Source organism: Moschus berezovskii, chromosome 14 (genome assembly GCF_049115385.1).
Source record: "Moschus berezovskii isolate FMDL1 chromosome 14, NW_MosBer_1.0, whole genome shotgun sequence".
Lineage (NCBI taxonomy): Eukaryota > Metazoa > Chordata > Mammalia > Artiodactyla > Moschidae > Moschus > Moschus berezovskii.
The window spans coordinates 47,299,427-47,319,389 of NC_142473.1; the positions used below are offsets into that span (position 1 = coordinate 47,299,427).

Sequence of the window (19,963 nt, forward strand, 5' to 3'; positions counted from 1 at the left end):
CATGTGATCACAAAGAATTGTATCTTGGCTTAAATGGCAGTTTTTTAATTCTCATTAAATAAAATAGCAGTGCATCTTATAATTAATGGCATTTTAGAGTTTATAAAATATGATGGCAGTTTCAGTTCAGTTCAGTTCAGTCGCTCAGTCGTGTCTGACTCTTTGCGAGTTGATAAAATATAAGATAGTAATGCTAATTATCTATTTCCTAGTCATGTTGTAAGAAAATTTGTTATAATCTGTTGTTCTTCTCAGCAGTCCCCTCCCAATACCGCTTTAGAGTACCTGGGCCATTTTCAGTGATTCTGTTTTACTCCACGCAAGCCAGGCTCAGACTCCCTCCAGCCAGAACTGCTCTCACTGTTGTTTCCATCTGTGCATACTTTTTGATCCTGTTTTAGAAGGACCAGAGGATTGAGCAGTAGCTGCTCCTATGTCCTCATCTTCCTCCACTCTTCCCACAACAGCCCTCTACAAGTTCATGTCCCCTGTTAGGCCAATGTGACAGAATTGAAATACAGTTACTGGTATTGGGAAGTCTCACTTCTGCTCATTCTGGGATGCTGAGGGAACCCACTCCATCCTCTGCTCCCGAACAGAAGCATGGATCATCAAGGAAATGTTGTCTTTTGTGAATCTTTGAGTTTGTTGGATAGTGAAAAACTATACCTGTACTTGGGAGGACAACTGTATGCTGACTTTCCAGGCCTGAACTCTTTCAGGGAGGATGATGAGGTAATCTGGAAGTAGATGTGGTGAAACCATTATCATCGGAGGATTAGCCATTTAAGTTTGGAGTTTTAAGTGGAGCTGGTTTCTATATTTGGGTGTGGTAACTTGAAGACCCTATATAGAAGGAATAAGCATATGTATATAGAGTGAGCCTGTTTTATTAATATAGAGATGGTTTTACTTAATATTTTTTCCTTTTATAGCTCCTACCTCCTCTTTAGAATCTTCCAGTAGCATAGAACAAGAAAAGTACTTGCAAGCATTACTGAGTGCAGTTTCTGTCCATCAGAAACTCAGTGGCAATAACCCTCTTACTGTCAGGCCAGCACTTGCTCTGTCTCCAGGTAAGATTTGATATAATGCATTTCTTTTTGACAGCTATGAAAGGTCATATTCATTCCAAGGTTTAGCCTCTTTAGTTATTTGCATTGTTTCATCAACACGACCCCTTAATGTTTTACCTTATGGTGCTGTAACTTTAGCTTTTATCAGGGTACCACTATAAATTTCTAATAAATAGTAAGCAAATTTAGAGATTCAGTTATTTCCTTTTAAAAAAGAAAAGAGGTGGTAAGAAATACAAAGTCATGTGAGGTGTTTTTTTTTCTGAAATCTGTTTTACACAAAGTTTAAAATATCTGTATTAGAGTTGAATATGTAAGTTGAACATGTTTATTGAATGTATATTTATTAAAATCATCATGTATAAGTTTGAAATTCCTGAAATTTCTGTGGCCTTTTATGATTTGCAGTACAGTTTGTTTTCACTAGATTTGGATGAAGCCATTAAGACTTGTACTAATATTCTGTTTCAGTTATCATGTGATGGAACCCCAAAGGGTTCATTAGAGGTAACCCTAATGTGTTAGACTCAGGAGCATGTGACTTGAGAAGCTGGTCTCCTTGGCTTAATCAGCTATCTGAATTAGCTCAACATAAGCAGAAAGTGGCTTTTCTTGTAAAGTAACACCATGCATGCCTTGCTTCTTTTATCATTCAATTCTCTGATTGCACTTGCCAAACCTAACTCTATAATCTTGCAGATGTGTGTATCTCTGAGGAAATAGTAACAGTGCCTTGTTATCTCTATTAAAGCTTTGGGTACTTAAAAAGTACAATGTTTGGCAGCAATTAGACATGCTACACATGAAGATAACTTTTTGTCATTTGAGTAATGTTAACCCCAACAACATGGTTTTTGTTCTTCTTTTTGGCTGACTTTAGGGACTGAAAGGAGGACTTCAAGAATGTCCACTGTGCTTAAGCAGGTAGTGCCAGGACATTTGGATGTAAACCCATCCAATAGCTTTGCTCGAGGAGGTTAGTAAGACTGATTTTATAACGGAGCCCTGATAGAACCTTAAAAGCAGAAATTTTTTTTCTAGACAGTGATACTTTAAATCAACTAATGATTAAATTTGTTTTTAATCACTCTTTTCTAAATGAATGATCAAATGTATTACTAGCATGGTGACAGATGAGTTTAGCCTCATAGAACAAGAGGTATAATAACTGCTGAAATCTTACATACTGATGAGTTTGGGAGCATTGGACGGGGAGGGGAGTGCGGAGCATGTCTAAATGGTGACTCAGCCTGGCAGCATTCCACAGTGCTTCAAGTATGCAGGGTAGAAAGGCTGAGCACAGAAGCATAAACAGCTAGGGAGATGTGAGCCCAGACTCAAAGGCTGTGCCTCCAATGCCTGTTATTTTTACTCTTGTTCTCGGAAGTGCTAGTTTGAGGAATAAGAGACAATAGTTCAGAATCAACATAAAGACTCTATTTTACAAAATTTACTTGTTTCCCTTATGAAAACCAAGATTACTATGCACATCTCCTGGCAATCATACTGATTCTTTAGATACTTTTTTTTTCCTTCTTCATGAAAACTTTCTGTGATTGCAGAGTTTCCTAAGAGCTTTCACACTTCTTCAGTTGTCTTCCTAATCAGGCCTTAACATCACTGTATTAGTTTGCTTGGGCTACTGTAACAAAATGCCACACACTGTGTGGCTTCAACAACTATTGTCTGGAAGCTAGACATTCACAGTCAAGATGTTATTATCAGGGTTGGCTTCTTCCGAGGGCCATGAGGAATAATCTGATCTGTGCCTTTCCCCTAGCTTCTGATGGTTTGCTGGCAATTTTGGGCATCCCTTAGCTTGTAGAAGCATTAGCCATATCTCCGCCTTCATCTTTACATGACATCCCTGTGCGCCTGTTTCCAAATTTCTCATTTTATAAGGATACCAATCACACTGAATTAGGGGCCCACCCAACTGAAGTGTGACCTCATCTTAACTAAATACGTCTGCAGTGACCCTATTTCTAAATGAATTCACATTTTCTGAGGTGCTAGGGGTTAGGACGACAACAGAAGAATTTTGATGGGGTGGGAGGCATACAGTTTGACCCGTAACACTTATATGTACCTTTTTCCTGAACTTTTAAAATCCTTGTTGTTTTAAAGTTTAACAAACAATCTTCAGTCTTCTCATCATTTCTTTCTTGGTGATTTAGAACTAAAAGATAGTACAGTGTATTTCTCCTAAGGTTTCTGGTATTTCTGTTGCCAGGAACTGCTGTCAGGATTTGGTTCGAAGATGCAGTTCTCTTATTTCTTTATTTGCCATCTGAAAGCTTATATTAGCAGGCATGTCAGCACCTTTACCCTTTAACTTTTAGTAGAATGCAACTTCTTGTGTTTATCTAGTTGAAACCCTCCCACCCCATCCTACTCTTGATTTTTATCTTTGTAAAATTCATCAATAACACATTATCTATTCCTCCACTTGGCCAGGTGACCTATATTATAAATTTCAGGTATAAAACTGTCTCTGCTTCTGTGTTGGTACCTAAGGCTCAAGGATGTTCACCAATATGTTTCAACTACAGTATCTTTTCTTTTTTTATATTGGCCTCAGACTCTTGGCTTTTTTTATGCAAGGGAATCCCCACTAGTAGTTACATTCTAATCATGGGTCCTTTCTTTGCTATTCTCAAATTACCTGGAAAGCTATATTTACATCTTAGGGTTAAACTCTATTTAATTTGTTTGTGACTCTTTCTATGCATAATGAGGCCATAATTATTATTTATGATCCCCTTCCCAAATATTTTCTCCTAAAAATTACTGTAAACTTGGTGTGTTTCCTTATGACAGATTTTTTTGCTCCTAAGCAGGTCTGTCTCTTAATTCTTCTTTCCCAAAGCCTCCACATCTCCCAAGGTCCCAGTGATTAACTGGAAGATGAAATGTGGCCGCTTCCTGACACCTTAAACTTCGGTGTCCCTCAAGCTGCTTTCTTTTGCCTCTTCTGATATCATCATCCCTCCTCATATAGAGCAGCAGGAATGGACTGGGGCAAGCTTGGGAAATCTCAGAAGATTCCCTGCTAACATGAACATGGCAGGTAGACTCACACTCAGATTGACCAGGGCATGACTACATGTAGACACTTGCATGCCTTGCCATTAGTTCATTTCCTTGTTCCCATCCTCAAGTATAGAGTCTTCCATTTTTCCAGAGAGCTAGGTACCACTTCACCAGCAGTTCCTCATTTACCCTGTGGGGAAAGAGCCTCCTATCTTGAAATCTCCCTACCAACCTTCTCCTTTTTTCTATTCTATTTTCACTGTTTTTCCTTTCCTTTTCATTGTCATACGATCTTAGTTCCTGGTTTCCTTCTTATGCTCTCTCCACTGTGCCTCTTACCTACCCTGATGAATGAGGGTTTAGACTAACCTCCACCTTCTCCTTCACCCTTTTGCAGTCAGGGTGGTCACTTAGCATTGAGCATGCATGTTGAAGAGTTCCTAAGACGGGAGAAGCAACATTTTTGATGCAAGAACCAGTTAAGAAAAAATGAAGATGTAAATAGATAACATTGCTTTTCATTTAAAATGACAGTAGGTTTTGTGCCCTATGAGCAAAATGCAGATATTTGCAGCTTGGATAAATTATCTTGTGTAGAAAAATGCCATGAGAAAATCCTCTTCTTAAATAAAAAAGTGAAATATCTGGGTGTATTTGAGAAGTAGCCACATGGAGGAAAATTTTTAAATTTTTCCTCCTTTGCATTTCCACAGCCCTTTAAGTTCCTCAGCAGTGTTATTTTATCCTTAAAATAACCTTCAAGACAGGTGTTTCAAGAGACTTCGAGAGATGACATGACCTAGCCAAGATCACTTAGCAAATAAGAGCAGAACTGGGACTAGGATTAGTTCAGTCCATTTCAATGCACCATTCCCTGAATATAACTTATACCTCATGCATTTTGCTAGGCATAAGGTTATATTGATAAATATAATATGTTGTCCCCACATCCAACCCTAGCATCTCTTTTCCTTCTTTCCTTGCTTTGTTCTGGACAGAGTAGAGAGAATAATACCATTGCTCAGGAAACTCTTATGCTCTGAACAACCCTTCATTCCCATGGGTGGGATGAACTAGATCACTTCTTAGCAACCTCTTTATCCAGACCCTCCTGGACAGATCCAGAGCCACATGGTTGCTTAGGTAACAAGACACCAAGAGTTTGGTTCAGTTACATTCAGATTCAAACTGCGGTCCTACCACTTAGTGTATGATAGTAAGCAACTTAGGAAACCTCTTCATTTTCAGTGTCCTCATCTGTAAAAGGAGAAGGCAATGGCTACCCACTCCAGTACTCTTGCCTGGAAAATGCCATGGACGGAGGAGCCTGGTAGGCTGTAGTCCATGGGGTCGCTAAGAGTCGGACACGACTGAGCGACTTCACTTTTACTTTTCACTTTCATGCATTGGAGAAGGAAATGGCAACCCACTCCAGTAATCTTGCCTGGAGAATCCCAAGGACGGCGGAACCTGGTGGGCTGCCCTCTATGGGGTCACACAGAGTCAGACACGACTGAAGCGACTTAGCAGCAGCAGCATCTGTAAAATGGAGATAATAGTATTTTAGCTTTCAAGTGGTTATAAGGAAAGAATGAAATATATGTAAAGAACTTAACTTAGTAACTGGCTCATTATTAATAGGAGCTCAGTGAATGTCAGTTCCATTATTATTATTGAAGTTATTATCATTACCGTTGCTTAATACTCCACTGAAATGGGAGGGAAGTCTATATTTGAATGTAAATTGCCTTAAGTCTAGTTGCTCCTCACTGGCAAAAGGCAAGCAGATAAAGGAAATGTGTCTTAGGCTTAGACCAATAACTTTCACATTTTTTTGATCATGACTTACGGATATAAAGTGTATTTCTTACTGTATGTATACATATACATTTGTATATGTATGCAAAATGTATGTAGACTATAATGAAAGTTTCACAAAACAATATTCATCTATATACCACAAGCAGTGCACATACCTTTTTTCCGTTCTAATCTGTTTCACTTCTTTAAAAATACAGTTTGACCTTCTAAAATCATTTCACAAACCACTAAGGAGGACTCTGCAGTTTGGAAACACATACCTCCAGGTTGGTGTTAACGTGCTCAGGACGCGTATTTGACACCTGAGACTCACTTAGGAAAATAAGTAGACCTCACCGCCAATGAAGTAGTGTCATACCTTTGGGTAACATGATTGCCAGATGAAATTACAGTTGTTTAAGTCCTGTGTTGGGTCCATACCAGTACAGGCTGTTTTCTCATTGCTTATTTTCTGCTCAGTGATAAATACTTGGCAGTTTTTCGTTAATGAGGCTCTGTTTGAGAAGGTACTTAATTATTTTAAAATGTAATACCCCTTTTATTCTTTCAGGGCAAATAACTGAGTAGGATATAGTAGAGAACCACACCAGCTCACATGTATCAATTTTCAAAAAGAAAACAGTACCTACATTTCAGGCTCTCAGCATGGAGATAAGACTATTTGTGGGGAATTCCCTGACAGTTCAGTGGCTAGAACTCTGTGAGAGCCCAGGTTCAATCCCTGATTGGGGAACTAAGATCCCACAAGACGCATAGCACAGCCAGCAACAGCAGAGACTAAATGTGATCAGGTCTCTGCCCTGTGGAACACACAATCAAGTAGAATAAGATGTGCAAATGATCACAGTGTGCTATGGGATCAGAGTTCAAGTAGAGCTCTCTACAGCTCTAGGGACAGTCAGGAATGGTTTTCAGAGTTTACATTTTTCCTGGATCTGAAGGAATAAGGAGTTTGTCAGGTAAAGAAATGGGAGAGGTCATTCTAGGCTGAGGGACTAGCGTAAGAAAATGATATATTTAGAGAACACTATCTCAAAATCAGGGAACCAACCACTCAGGCATCACTGTAAGCAAAGATCTGTATTTCAGCACGAAAGCTCAGAACCTTGACAGAAAGGAGACTAGTAGGCTCGCACACGGGAGGCCTTGTGCCTTTTTCAGGTCTTTGTTCTGTCTTGTAGTAGCATTTTCTGTGTACCATCAGCCAGCACCTCTGCAGCCCTGAGCTTTCTCACTTCTTTTGGCTACTGAGACCATCAGTGCCCTTCCTTTCCTGTTTCCAAAGGAGTGATGAGGCAGAAATGAAAGATCATGTCTGATGATTTTTCTTTTATCAAATTATGTCATATTTTATGCAGATTTGAAATAGATAGCTTAATTATCCTGCCATTAGTGTTTTCAATCTTTAGTAAGTACAGAATCCTTTTCCTTAAGTGACTTGAGCAGTTCTTTTGCTCAGGAAAGAATATCACTGACTTACTTCTCACCGTGTTCGTTATTACCAGGTGAAGTTTGCCACAGTCACGAAGCACTTTCTGTCAGAAGAAAAAAAATTACTCAAATTACAAAAGTATTATCTTTAATACTACCTATCATTTTGGTGCAAGTAGGGATTTTAGGAGAAGTCATTACGTCAGCCATCACAAGCTATATTTTTTGTGGCATTGGGTATTGTCACAGAATCATAAATTTTTGCTGTGCGTAACTATCACCTATGGAAAATAAATGGAATTTCCAAGTGAAAAGAGAAAAAAGAAGATAGTGTGGCAATGCTTACTGCTCTACTGCAAAAACATGCCCTTTGTTATTCCAAATGGTTGGTAGAGCTTCATTCCTGATATGATGACCTTGCTCAAAGAATAAACGTGTTATATAGCAAATCGTATTTGCGAATCAGTCAGCCTCATTAAGTACCAGGTCCAATGTATTCCTAACATTCACCCCCCTCCACAAATTCCTTAATTTTATTATAAAAATTTGTTTCTCACCAAATGACAACCTCTAAAAGCTATTCCATTTGGTATAATTTTTTAGTGGCACTCTTTGCTGTGCTGTCCATTTCATTGTGCTTATAATATTTATAAACAAGTGCTGAAATTTCATTTAACAGACATTCAGTTCATCTTTTTGTGTGACTGTTTATTTGTTAATCAAATAAGCTTTTTATTTGTTAATAAAATCTTCTGCTTTTATTATATTTACATTTCCCCTATTGTTAATTTAATTTTTAAAATTAACCTGTTCTTCTCTTACGCAATTTGCTCTGATGTTTGCTGCTATGTACATTTCATTCCTCCTTCCTTCTTTAATCTTACCTACCAGTGCATGGGTACAGAGATAAATGTTTTACTCAGTCCAATCCCAAATCTTCAGCTAAGGGAAGAGTCCATAATCAAGGTACTGTATTATTTGTCCTGATGTATCACTGTTTTTAACCATCTTCATATGAAGGCATATGTGTTACAAGTGACGATTTTTGCATTTGTTTGTCAAATTATATTCTTTATTCTCATCCACATTCTGAATTTCCTCTGTGACTTCATTTACCAAAAAATTAACACTTGCCATAGTATCTAAGAAAACTTATAGGTTATACTAGATTCATCCATATTAAGCAGAAATTTCAAAACCTTTTCTTGAGAACTGGTCTTCTGACCCTGTAGATGCTAAAGAGAGAAGCAGATGTGACATTATCATGGGACTTCTGGTCACCTAGAAACATGGCTTGATTTAATATTTGTCAAAGATTAAAGCTTCTCAAAGAGCCTTTCCAAATCTAAAGAAGGCTCTTTAGGGAAGCAGTAGAAGTGTTATGTACCCTTGTGACTCCATCACCAGCCTGACACCACAGTCTATGGGCATTTCTAAGGACCTCTGTCAAATTTAAGATGTATTATATGCCTTTGTGTTTAAATATTTAATATTTGATAGTCTAACTTGCATATAAAATGCTTGATTTTTCTAATTAATATAATTAAGGTCAACTTAAGAGATTCTTCCTAGTAGCTTAGCTTCGTCTTTCCCTTAGAAGACATCTGCTTCTGACTGTCCCTCTTAAATAAAGCCTCCTAAGAGTGAAATGCACATTACTAAATTTATAACTTTTCACTGTTTCTCGTGGATACTGGGGGAAAAAAGATAAAAATATAATCTTTACTGACTTAAAATTACATCATTTTGGCATGATGTGCAAATATTAATTCTAAATCCAGCCTCAAATTTTAGTGGGTTTAGTAAAGTTCTGATTTATTTCTTAATGTGGATTCCTTATTGAACTGACTAAAGCAGAAGAATGTTCCTTACTTCTTTCCTGAAGCCGTGAGTTTACTCCCATGTTCTCTTCCCTAGGCTTCAATATTGCCTGCTGCTCACATTTTTTTCTTTCCTAGTCAGTGCACTCTATTTATGATCTCAGTATGTATTTATAAATACTGAATTTACATCAGTATGCAAAAATAGAATTGACTTGGGTGATTTCTTAGACTCCTCTGAGCCAAATGATTTTTTAAATACTGTGTTGAATAATGCTTATATGATGCTGATGAATAATATGATATGTGATTACTTAGATGAATTAATTTGCTATTACCTCTAAAACCATACCCACAGAGCATGCATCTTTTTCCCTATCCAATGGCATGCTCACATCAGATTATCTCACTCAACTGTTTTGACTTTCGTGAAGGTGTTTGGGCAAGTCTTCGCTCTAGCACTCGCCTGATCAGCTCTCCAACATCCTTCATTGATGTTGGCGCCCGGCTGGCAGGCAAGGATCACTCGACCTCCTTCAGTAACAGCACTTACCTGCAAAACCAGCTCTTGAAACGTCAAGCAGCCCTTTATATATTTGGTGAGAAGTCACAGCTAAGGGTAAGATTTCTTTTTCTCACTTAGAAACTTCATGGATACAGGAAGGCAGCTTCTAAAACTTATTTCATAAACCAATTTTCCTAGAATTTTTGTTTGTTTGTTTTTGCAGCTTGGATTCTTAACCTGGAGTTAATAATCTCAAAAAAATTAGCTCATGAATATGTTTACATATGTATGTCTACCTGTACTTATGTAGAAGGAGATACATCATACACACACATGCATGTTTATTACCCGTGAAAAAAGTGCTTATTCATAATCATTTTCTTTTTTCTTTTATTGAAGTATAGTTGATTATAATGTTGTTAATTCCTATTTTACAGCAAAGTAACTTGGTTACACATAATGTATACATTCTTTTTTTAATATTCTTTTCCATTATGGTTTATCATAGGATACTTTTTTTAATTGGAGGATAATTGCTTGGGGCTTCCCTGGTGGCTCAGATGGTAAAGAATCCACCTGCAATGCAGGAGACCCAGGTTCGATCCCTAGGTTGGGAGGATCCCCTGGAGGGCACGGCAACCCACTCCAGTATTCTTGCCTGGAAAAGCCCCATGGACAGTGAAGCCTGGTGGGCTACAGTCCACAGGGTCATAAAGAGTCGGACATGACTGAGCCACTAGGCTCAGCACACACATATATACATTCTTTTTTTAATATTCTTTTCCTTTATGGTTTATCATAGGATATTTTTAATTGGAGGATAATTGCTTTACATGTTGAGTTAGTTTCTGCTGTACAACACCGTGAATCAGATATAAGTATATATATATTCTTTCCCTCTTGAGCCTCCTTCCACCCCTCTAGGTCATCATAGAGCACCATGCTGATCTCCCCATTATATACAGCTTCCCACTAGCTATCTGTTTTTTACATGGTAGTCTATATATGTCAATCCTACTCTCTCAGTTCATCCTCCTTCTCCTTCCCCCGCTGTGTCCACAAGTCCATTCTCTATGTCTGTGTCTCTATTCCTGTCCTGCAAATAGGTTCATCAGAGACATTTTCTAGATTGATATATATGCATTAACATGCAACATTTTACTCTTTCTGACTTACTTCACTCTGTATGACAGATTCTAGGTTCCTCCACATCACTACAAATGACTCAATTTTTTTCCTTTTAGTGGCTGAGTAATATTCCATTATTATATACATACCACAACTTCTTCATTGTTAATGGGTAAAGAAGTTGTGATACATAATCGTTTTGAAAATCAGCATGAACATCAAGACTATTAGGGAATATACATTTAAAAAAAGAAGAAAGAAGGCTATTTAGGCTGTGGTTTTCCACTCTCTCAGTTCAGCTTCCAGAATCTGTGCCCATGGCAAAACAGATATTTCTGTTCTTCGTAAATCTATTGATAAAGCTATAAGAAGGAAGAAGAGTGGAAAGAGGAGTATGGCACTGCATATGGAAGCAAGGGAAGTTGGCCAAGGTTGTACTTCTTAGGTTACATTTTTTAAGATTTCTCAAGGCTATATACAGAGACACATGTCCTCTAAGACATGTCAGAAAATGTAAAATATTAGTTAGCTGCTAATCAACTTTATTCTTATTTTAATTATTATGCTAAAAACTTCACTGTGCTCAAGTCCTCTAAATTGTAAAGACAGGCTCTATCTCTAAAAGCAACATTAATTCTTCTGGATTTAATGTTTTGCAATTCACACATTACAAAATAAATTTCATTATTACTAACAGGTGTGTGGGAAATAAAAAGTATTTGTTAATTAAGAAATCCTCTCAAGTTTAGTCCAGGGCTGCAGTGAGCACTAGACAATAGGTAGACCTTCAGTTGAACTGAAGAATGGAGGCTGCAAGCAGGATCCCTCAGGCTTGTTCCAAAGGATGCCAGAGTCTGAGTCAGCTCCTCTGTGGCAATCTAGCTTTGCTGGCACTTCTCCCGCTGCCTGGACTGCTGTAGTCACTTAGTCTCCAGGCTTTAGGGTAGAATGAAACTGCTGGGTAATGCTCAGTTTTTAAGCATTTTAAGACACACGTGTCTTCTGATACAGCAGGTAATCTTATGTCCAGAAAATAATTGGGACACTTTTCAACAGTAGCCCAGGGAGGCCTGCACAGCCTCCTTGACACCAGTGTCTTTCCCAGAGCAGAGACTTTTCACACTTAAGCACAGCAGTTATTTATGATCTGAGTCACTCCCTAAGGTTTGTCTCCTGAATGCTCATCTCTGCCATTCCCTTTGCACATCAGTCTTCAGATAAGCTGTGTGATCAGGCATATACAAGTAAAAAAGACTGGCCACTTAAGACCCTTCCTCCTCTCCTCCCTCTCTTCTTTCTTTTATCAATACAGTATTATATTTAAAAGGCATAATTCCATAATCCCAAACATAATTTCTGGCACATTAGTTATTAGGATTTTTGTGTATTCCATTCACGTTGTGTTTTTTATTGAACTCCGGCTATAGATTGCAGGTGCATGTCTGTTTGATGTGTGCGTCAGTCTAGCCAGCACGGTGCTGCCTAGTTACAGCTCCACACCTTTTTCTCCCAGCAGAAGGAAACACAGGAAACCAATAAGTGAGAGTGACTTATTCTAAATAATCTAGAGTTGGCTTTATTTACCATTTTTAATTCATATACTTTAATATCTTGGTGGCAAATTCCTTATAATCTAACAGTGTGTCTCAACACTATGGCTGATAATTCCTGCTTTATAAGTATGAAAGTGTTATTATTTTGTCAGTCGTGTCCAACTCTTTGTGACCCCTGTGGACTATAGCCCGCCAGGCTCCTCTCTCTGTGGAATTCTTCAAGTAAGAATACTGGAGTGGGTTGCCATTCCCTTCTGCAAGGATCAAACCTGGGTCTCCCACATTGCAGGCAGGTTATTTAACGTCTGAGCCAACAGGAAAGCCTCTTAAGGTAAGTATACCTAGCTCAAGTGTAGATGGGAAATAGAAAAGAATCTAGTTATCCTGAAAAATAAACTATTTTTTATCTATTAGAAGTTTTTTTTAATTTATATAACACAATATTGTAAAATTTAGTAGAGTATACGTCAATAAAAAGTATAAAAAATAAAGTAGATAGCCAAAAAAGACCTGCTGTATAGCACAGGGAACTATACTCGGGAATATAAATGTTCAAATATCTTGGTAAGTATATCTGGATTATAATAAATGTTTTGAATTGTATATAACTTTTAAAGTAAAGCAATAAAAAGGTTAAAAAAACTTGAAAATGTAACTGAAATTTTACACATAGATAATAAAGAAGCCAAAATATCCAACAATTTGGAAAATTATCCAATAATTGAAATAATTATGAAGTCTATTATATTATACAACATGGAAACATGTTATAGCTTGAGATAAAGAACCTCGCAGTATGAGAACATGAGTCCCTTTCTGTTTTTCTTTATCATCTATACGTAAAATTATAGTAGCATACAACTTTTTTATTTTTATTGAGATACAATACAATCCACTAGAGGATTTTTTCCTACATTTTAGATTATTTCTTAAGGGTAGCTCCCTAAAGGTGGAATTACTAAGACAAATAAACTTTTTTTCTTAATATATGTTGGAAATGCTCTTTAAAGGAAAAAAAAAAATTGGGAGTTTTTGCTTTTGATTTTAAAACTTTTATAGGCCTTTAAAAAATACTCTAACCAGTATAAAACATGAAATGGACCCTATATATAATCTTTGGCAGCAATTTTGCTTAGTTGTGGTAAAATACAAATAACATAAAATTTACTATCTTAATATATACACTTAAGTAGTGCTAATCACATTCACATTATTGTTTAGTCAGTCTTCAGAAAACAGATGATCCAGTTTAGAGTAATTTGGGCAGGATATGAAGAAAGTGAAAAGAACATGAGAAATTTCATTCATTCTTTGCCATAAGAAGCTGGAGAACCTTTCGATCTTCAGAAGTAGGCAACTAGATTATCAGAATAAACTATTTCAGTGAGCCATCAATTTAGTATTCTTTAGTTAATATTGAAAACTCACCTGGAAAAACTCCATGTGGATTAAAAGTACAAAAATTCCATATGAATTTTTATTTGAGTAAAAGTACTGAAATAAATATAGATTGAAATATATGTCATATTGAGTGGAAAAAATTGTCCAAAAGTTAGAAATCAACAAAGCCTCTCATGTTTTACTGTATGTCATTTTTTTATTATTGGCTTTAAAAGAATAACTACAATATTAGTAATCTTAGGACAGTGAGACAGTGATTTCTATTTCCTTCTCAGTGTTTACTCTGTTTTTTTTTTTTTTCATTTTCACAGTGGCTACATTTTACTTGCATAATAAGAAACAAATGTGTATGTCTATGTTGTAGAGCTTTGGAACCTCAATAGTATATTACCTTTTAATTGTAACGCACATCTTTGGGAGATTTAGTTTACAGGTTGGGATTAGTCATGCATCATTGGTTCCTCTTTAGTCTTCCGGGTTCATGGCCTTATAAGAAAGTGAAAGTGAAGTCGCTCAGTCGTGTTTGACTCTTTGCGACCCCATGGACTGTAGCTTGTCACGCTCCCCTGTCCGTGGGATTTTCTAGGCAAGAGTATTGGAGTGGGTTACCATTTCCTTCTCCAGAGGATCTTCCCGACCCAGGGATCAAACCCAGTTCTCCCACCTTGTAGGCAGACACTTTACCGTCTGAGCCACCAGGGAAGTCCTCATGGCCTTATAAGTAGCTTCTATTTGGTGCTGTAAGCTCCATCAGATTTTCCAGCCTACAAGTAGCTTCTTCAAGTTCTCAGAGTGAGAAGTCAAGTCAAACCTCTGGACCTTACTTGAATCTCTCTTTCCAGCAATACTGACGCATTAGCCACACAAGATTGACCTTCTTGACCCATTGCAGCCCCTGCAGCTCCTTGGCCTCAACTGACTGTATATTATTAAGCATTGACCTGTTGAGAACATTGATCTTTTACCTGTTACGCTTCATCTGCCTAATTCTCTGCATCTTCATCCACAGAACTTCAAGTTAGAATTTGCTTTAAATTGTGAGTTTGTTCCTGTTGAATATCATGACATCCGACAAGTGAAAGCCAGTTTCAAAAAGCTGATGAGGGCTTGTGTTCCAAGTGCCATCCCTACTGACTCAGAAGTGACCTTCCTAAGAGCCCTGGGAGACTCTGAGTGGTTCCCACAGGTAATATTTAGAGCAGCTTGTCTTCTAACTCAAGGAAAAGAGTCTCATGGGGATATTGCTGCTACTGCTACTGCTAAGTCACTTCAGTCGTGTCCGACTCTGTGTGACCCCATAGACGGAGAGCCCACCAGGCTCCCCCGTCCCTGGGATTCTCCAGGCAAGAACACTGGAGTGGGTTGCCATTTCCTTCTCCAATGTGTGAAAGTGAAAAGTGAAAGTGAAGTCGCTCAGTCGTGTCCAACCCTTAGCGACCCCACGGACTGCAGCCTGAATTGATATTTGAGGAAAAGAGTATTGTATTCCCCACTACCTGACACTCTCTCCCCTTCTTGCGTCCTCTATAAAGGCCTTTCAGGTCCAGGACACCACGTGATGTAGGAAGTGCAGGTGTGGAATTCTTCATCCTTGGGTTTTTCTGTTACTGAAATTTGGTCTCCATAGGATGCTAAGAAAGATTGTTGTTTTTAGGTGGAAACTTTGATTCGGAACAAATTTAATCAGCATGTATTTACAAGGCTTCTGGTCTGTCATTAGCAGAGTGATAAATCCAGGACAGAACGTGACTTCTATGTGGCTCCAAGGGCCTTTTCCTCTTACTTTCTCACTTTCTTTTTGTCTCTACCTTTTCCATCTCTCTGGATTTTGGATTCATCCCCCAAACCAGCCCAACCAAGGCACATTGGATGCCCTGAAGCCTTAAGGTTTAGGAAAAACCACTTATCCTTCCTTCAGCTAAGTCAGTCTTGTGAAGTTTTCAATTGAACTCCTATCAAGAAATTAAGGAAATAGGTATGCCAGCACATAACCCACATGTCTTCCAAACCACAGAAAGAACAGTATTTATGACATGCATGTTTCAGACACTGATGCAGACATTTGGCCAAGAGCCTCTCTGCAGTACAGCCTTGCCTTTAGGCCCCTCGTGCTTGTTCATTACTCCTTCTCCCCCCACAGGAGTGCACAGCCCCTCTCTCCCCTGTCTACATCAACCTCCAAGTCTCCAACCTCTTTTTTTCCCCCCCTTCCTCACTTAAGGAGGAAAATGGATTGTTTCCCACAGTACATGGGACTAAAAAGGGAAGGAAAAAAAAAGCCAGGAAATGATGTAAGTACCCAGGGCAGTGACTATTCTCAAGGTACTTAAACTCTAGGAAAACAGCCACATATATACTTAGCTATAAATCTGTATGAGGCTGTGTTAATTACTGTTAAGGTCATTCAGGATACTTTGAAGTAGCCATGGAAGCTGAGCAATCAGTACTCCCTTCTGTTCCTAAGCTATGAGCCCCAGCCCCAAAATGTTCCGACCACTCAACCTATCCATCTGTTTCTGCTATTCTGCATTCTGCTCCTTACTTCATAGTGGATCCATATAAGAAATTGGTGACTAAAAACAATGGAAAACATTGTCCCACTTGGGATATTGGCATTTTAAAAGTTAACTTAGAGCAAATACTAAATAAGCCCAAGAGAATTCAGGCCTGGTAATAGTTGTGTTATAGGAACTTTTGGGTGAGGAGCTTCCCATTCCTGGAGGGGACACGTGCCTTGTTCCTGTTTTTAAAGTAGCCTAACTCTTTAAAATATGTTGGTGGGGGTGTTTAAATTCCAAATTGGATTCATTCTATAAATTATGTCAAGTGAGGCTTAAAAATTTTTTTTTAAATCAGAATGTTACACATTTAGTTTTGAGACCTATATGCTCCGCTCACAACCTAATTGTTCATTAGGGACTTTGAGTCAATTGGCTTGCCCCAAAAAGCTGAGCACAAATGCAAGTTTTATTCTCATTTAATACACAGTACAAATACTTAAGTGTACAATTCACATTTGATAGAAGCAATATCTTTTATAATTTCCCTAGGGAGATGCATTTTATATATATTTTGTAATATTTTTCTTTCTCCTAAGATTTTTGGTATGGATATTTTCTCTAGTATGAGAGGTTTTTAAAATTTTAAAAGTGTACAGTTCAGTTAAAATGAAAAAAATGAAAAATACCTTTTAGTATATTTACAAAGTTGTGCAGCCCTCTGAGATAAAACATACTGCTGCTGCTGCTGCTGCTGCTAAGTCACTTCAGTTGTGTCCGACTCTGTGTGACCCCATAGACGGAAGCCCACCAGGCTCCCCCGTCCCTGGGATTCTCCAGGCAAGAACACTGGAGTGGGTTGCCATTTCCTTCTCCAATGTGTGAAAGTGAAAAGTGAAAGTGAAGTCGCTCAGTCGTGTCCGACCCTTAGCGACCCCACGGACTGCAGCCTACCAGGCTCCTCCATCCATGGGATTTTCTAGGCAAGAGTACTGGAGTGGCTTGCCATTGCCTTCTCCGACTGTATTGCTGGGGCCACTTAAAACCTGTTTTTGCCACTCCATAGTATTATAGCTCTTCAGCTTTGAGGGGAATCTTGTGAGCTCAGTTTATTTCATTATGTATCACTTGAACATATTGTTTTAAATTGTGTCATTGTTTTAATCTTGATTTTGAGGAAGAGTTTTAATTGTTTAAAATTTATATGATTCTTTGTTGTTGAAATATTTTATCCCTAACTTGTTTGATTATCTAAGGTTGATAGCAGGTGTGTCTGTTCTTGGTGCTCAGAAAGCACTTGGTCTAAATGTGGCCTCTGTTCCTTTTTCTTAGCTTCATAGGATATTGCAGCTGGCTGTGGTTGTTTCAGAAGTACTTGAGAATGGTTCCTCAGTTTTGGTGTGTTTGGAAGAAGGCTGGGACATCACTGCACAAGTAAATTATTAAACCATATTTTCTGATAGTTTTATATTTGTATTTCAATTGAATTATTTTAAAATTCTGCAGGTGAATCTTTTGTATAATGACTAATGTGTTTATGAACAGAGAAGGTCCTCTGTTAAACACCACCTGGTATCCATCAAAAAGCTCTGTGCCAGGAGTTCCCAGGCCCACCATAGCCTGGGCACTCTGACTCAGGTCATCAGGCTCCACAGAGCATGACCGCAGATGTACCATGCAAGCTTGACCAGCAGTGCAGGACACAGACCATCTTTCCTATGTTTGTCTGTTCTTTCTCTGGTTCTGTTAGCCCCTTCTTTACTCACACCAAAGTATAAGTATAATCTACAGGAAAACGTTAGTCTACGTCTCCCAGAAGATATTTGTTTGAACTGATCCTCTGACCTTGTTGATTAACCTAGGAGAAAGCCACAGTCAGCAAACTGGCCAGGCAAGGATTAAATTCTTAATTCTCTGTAGAAAAATGTAACCAAAATGAATTTGAGTCTTACTTGTTAATGGAAAGCTTGTAGAATTAATACAGTTAGTTGTCCTGGACAGGTTAGTGAGCAAATTTGCCATCCAAATAACTTTGCTTGTAGAGTAGCTGTCATCAAAATGAAGTGCTTTGTCTTAGCAATAGGAATTTTTCAGGACTGAAAGTAATGAAGTATCCAACCTGCTTGTGCCCTAGGTGACCTCCCTGGTTCAGTTACTCAGTGATCCCTTTTATAGGACACTTGAAGGCTTCCGGATGCTGGTCGAAAAAGAGTGGCTCTCTTTTGGTCATAAGTTCAGTCAGCGGAGCAGCTTGACCCTCAGCTGTCAGGGCAGTGGTTTCACTCCAGTCTTCCTACAGTTCTTAGATTGTGTACACCAGGTAAGTAGAGTGAGTTTAAATTGATTGGATATGAAAGAAAGAACTAGCATTTATTGAGTATTGCATTGCTGTGCCAGGTATCTTTATGTCACAATTCTGATGGACTGAGCCATAGACTTGATGAAATCTCAGCGGCAGATTTCTGGAAAAGAAAAAGAACTAGTTGGTTTCTCCTTTTTTAGTTTTTCTTTATTTATTTATGGCTGCGCTGGGTCTTCATTGCTGCACAGGCTTTCTCTGGTTGCAGCGTGCAGGGGCTATTCTCTAGTTGCGGCGAGCAACCTTCTTATTGCAGTGGCTTCTCGTGCTGCAAGCCTGTGCTGTAGAGTGCTGGGGCCTCAGTAGTTGCAGCACACAGGCTTCATTACCCTGCAGCATGTGGCCTCTTCCCAGACCAGCGATCAAACCCACGTCCCGTTTGTTGGCAGGCAAATTCTTAATCATTGAACTGCCAGGGAAGTTCAAACTAGTTGGTTTCTGAAATTAAGACAGCTGAACTGGTTGTTGAGCTTGATCCCAAGTGAAGGGGTTATTCTTGTTTAGTCACTAAGTCATGTCCTATTCTTTTGCAACCCCATGGACTATAGCCTTCGAGGCTCCTCCGTCCATGGGATTTCCCAGGCAAGAATACTGGAGTGGGTTGCCAATTTCTTCTCCAGGGGATTTCCCAACCTGGTGATCAAACCCGCATCTCCTGCATGGCAGGCGGTTTCTTTACCACTGAGCCACCAGGAAGGGGTCAGCACTCTAAATTACCACCTACCAAGAAGAGGAACAAACTTGGGCTTATTCTCTAAGAAGATTTGATCTAGTGTAGAATAACAAAAATTTCTAGGTGATGGTGGGGCTTGAAATCCTACACGTGGTCTTCCCAGTTGCGGAAAACCCTACCTCATGCCTGAGAATTTAGGAGAGGTAGAGCCTAACCCTTGAGAAAGAATCAGGGCCCGACCAGGCAAGCCTCTGAGGTTGAAAACAATGGCTCAGTTCTACTGGGTGACATAATCAGGACTAATCAAAGAGCCAGACAGAAACAAAGGTATGCAATGCAGTCAAATCCAGTGGGAACAGGGAGATGTGAATGTTCTAGGCTCCCTCCTACCTTCATCTCAGGCCTTGGTCAGGATTGGGCTTGAGAATTGGATGGCACTGAGTTTGCAAGTTGAAGGTGTTGGCACCAGTGGCTAAATTGGCCTGGGAAGAACAAGGTTCATGCTTTCAGCTGTGTTTCATCAACAGTGAATGGGTTCTGACATGTCAAACATATTTGTCAGAATGGTGAACCTCTTTGAAATTGAAATACCTTGGCCATAAGTGTCTATTGAAAGGAAAAGTAAAAATATTTTTAGGAACCAGTTTTGGAACTAGGTCATCTTA

General features: G+C 38.7%; 1 protein-coding gene across 4 annotated transcripts in view; it reads left to right on the top strand.

Annotated features, from left to right (window-relative positions):
- The window catches only part of SBF2 (SET binding factor 2), a 491,894-nt gene that overhangs the window by 441,088 nt on the left and 30,843 nt on the right, over positions 1-19,963 (top strand). Inside the window, exons 28-33 of one of the 4 annotated variants that reach the window (XM_055423393.2) lie at positions 936-1,076; positions 1,957-2,052; positions 9,616-9,800; positions 14,778-14,954; positions 17,599-17,700; positions 18,401-18,586. In XM_055423393.2, the coding sequence (XP_055279368.1) occupies positions 936-1,076; positions 1,957-2,052; positions 9,616-9,800; positions 14,778-14,954; positions 17,599-17,700; positions 18,401-18,586 (887 nt within the window). The remainder of the gene's footprint in view (positions 1-935; positions 1,077-1,956; positions 2,053-9,615; positions 9,801-14,777; positions 14,955-17,598; positions 17,701-18,400; positions 18,587-19,963) is intronic. The other 3 variants (XM_055423395.2, XM_055423394.2, XM_088843086.1) reach the window with 3 other exon arrangements.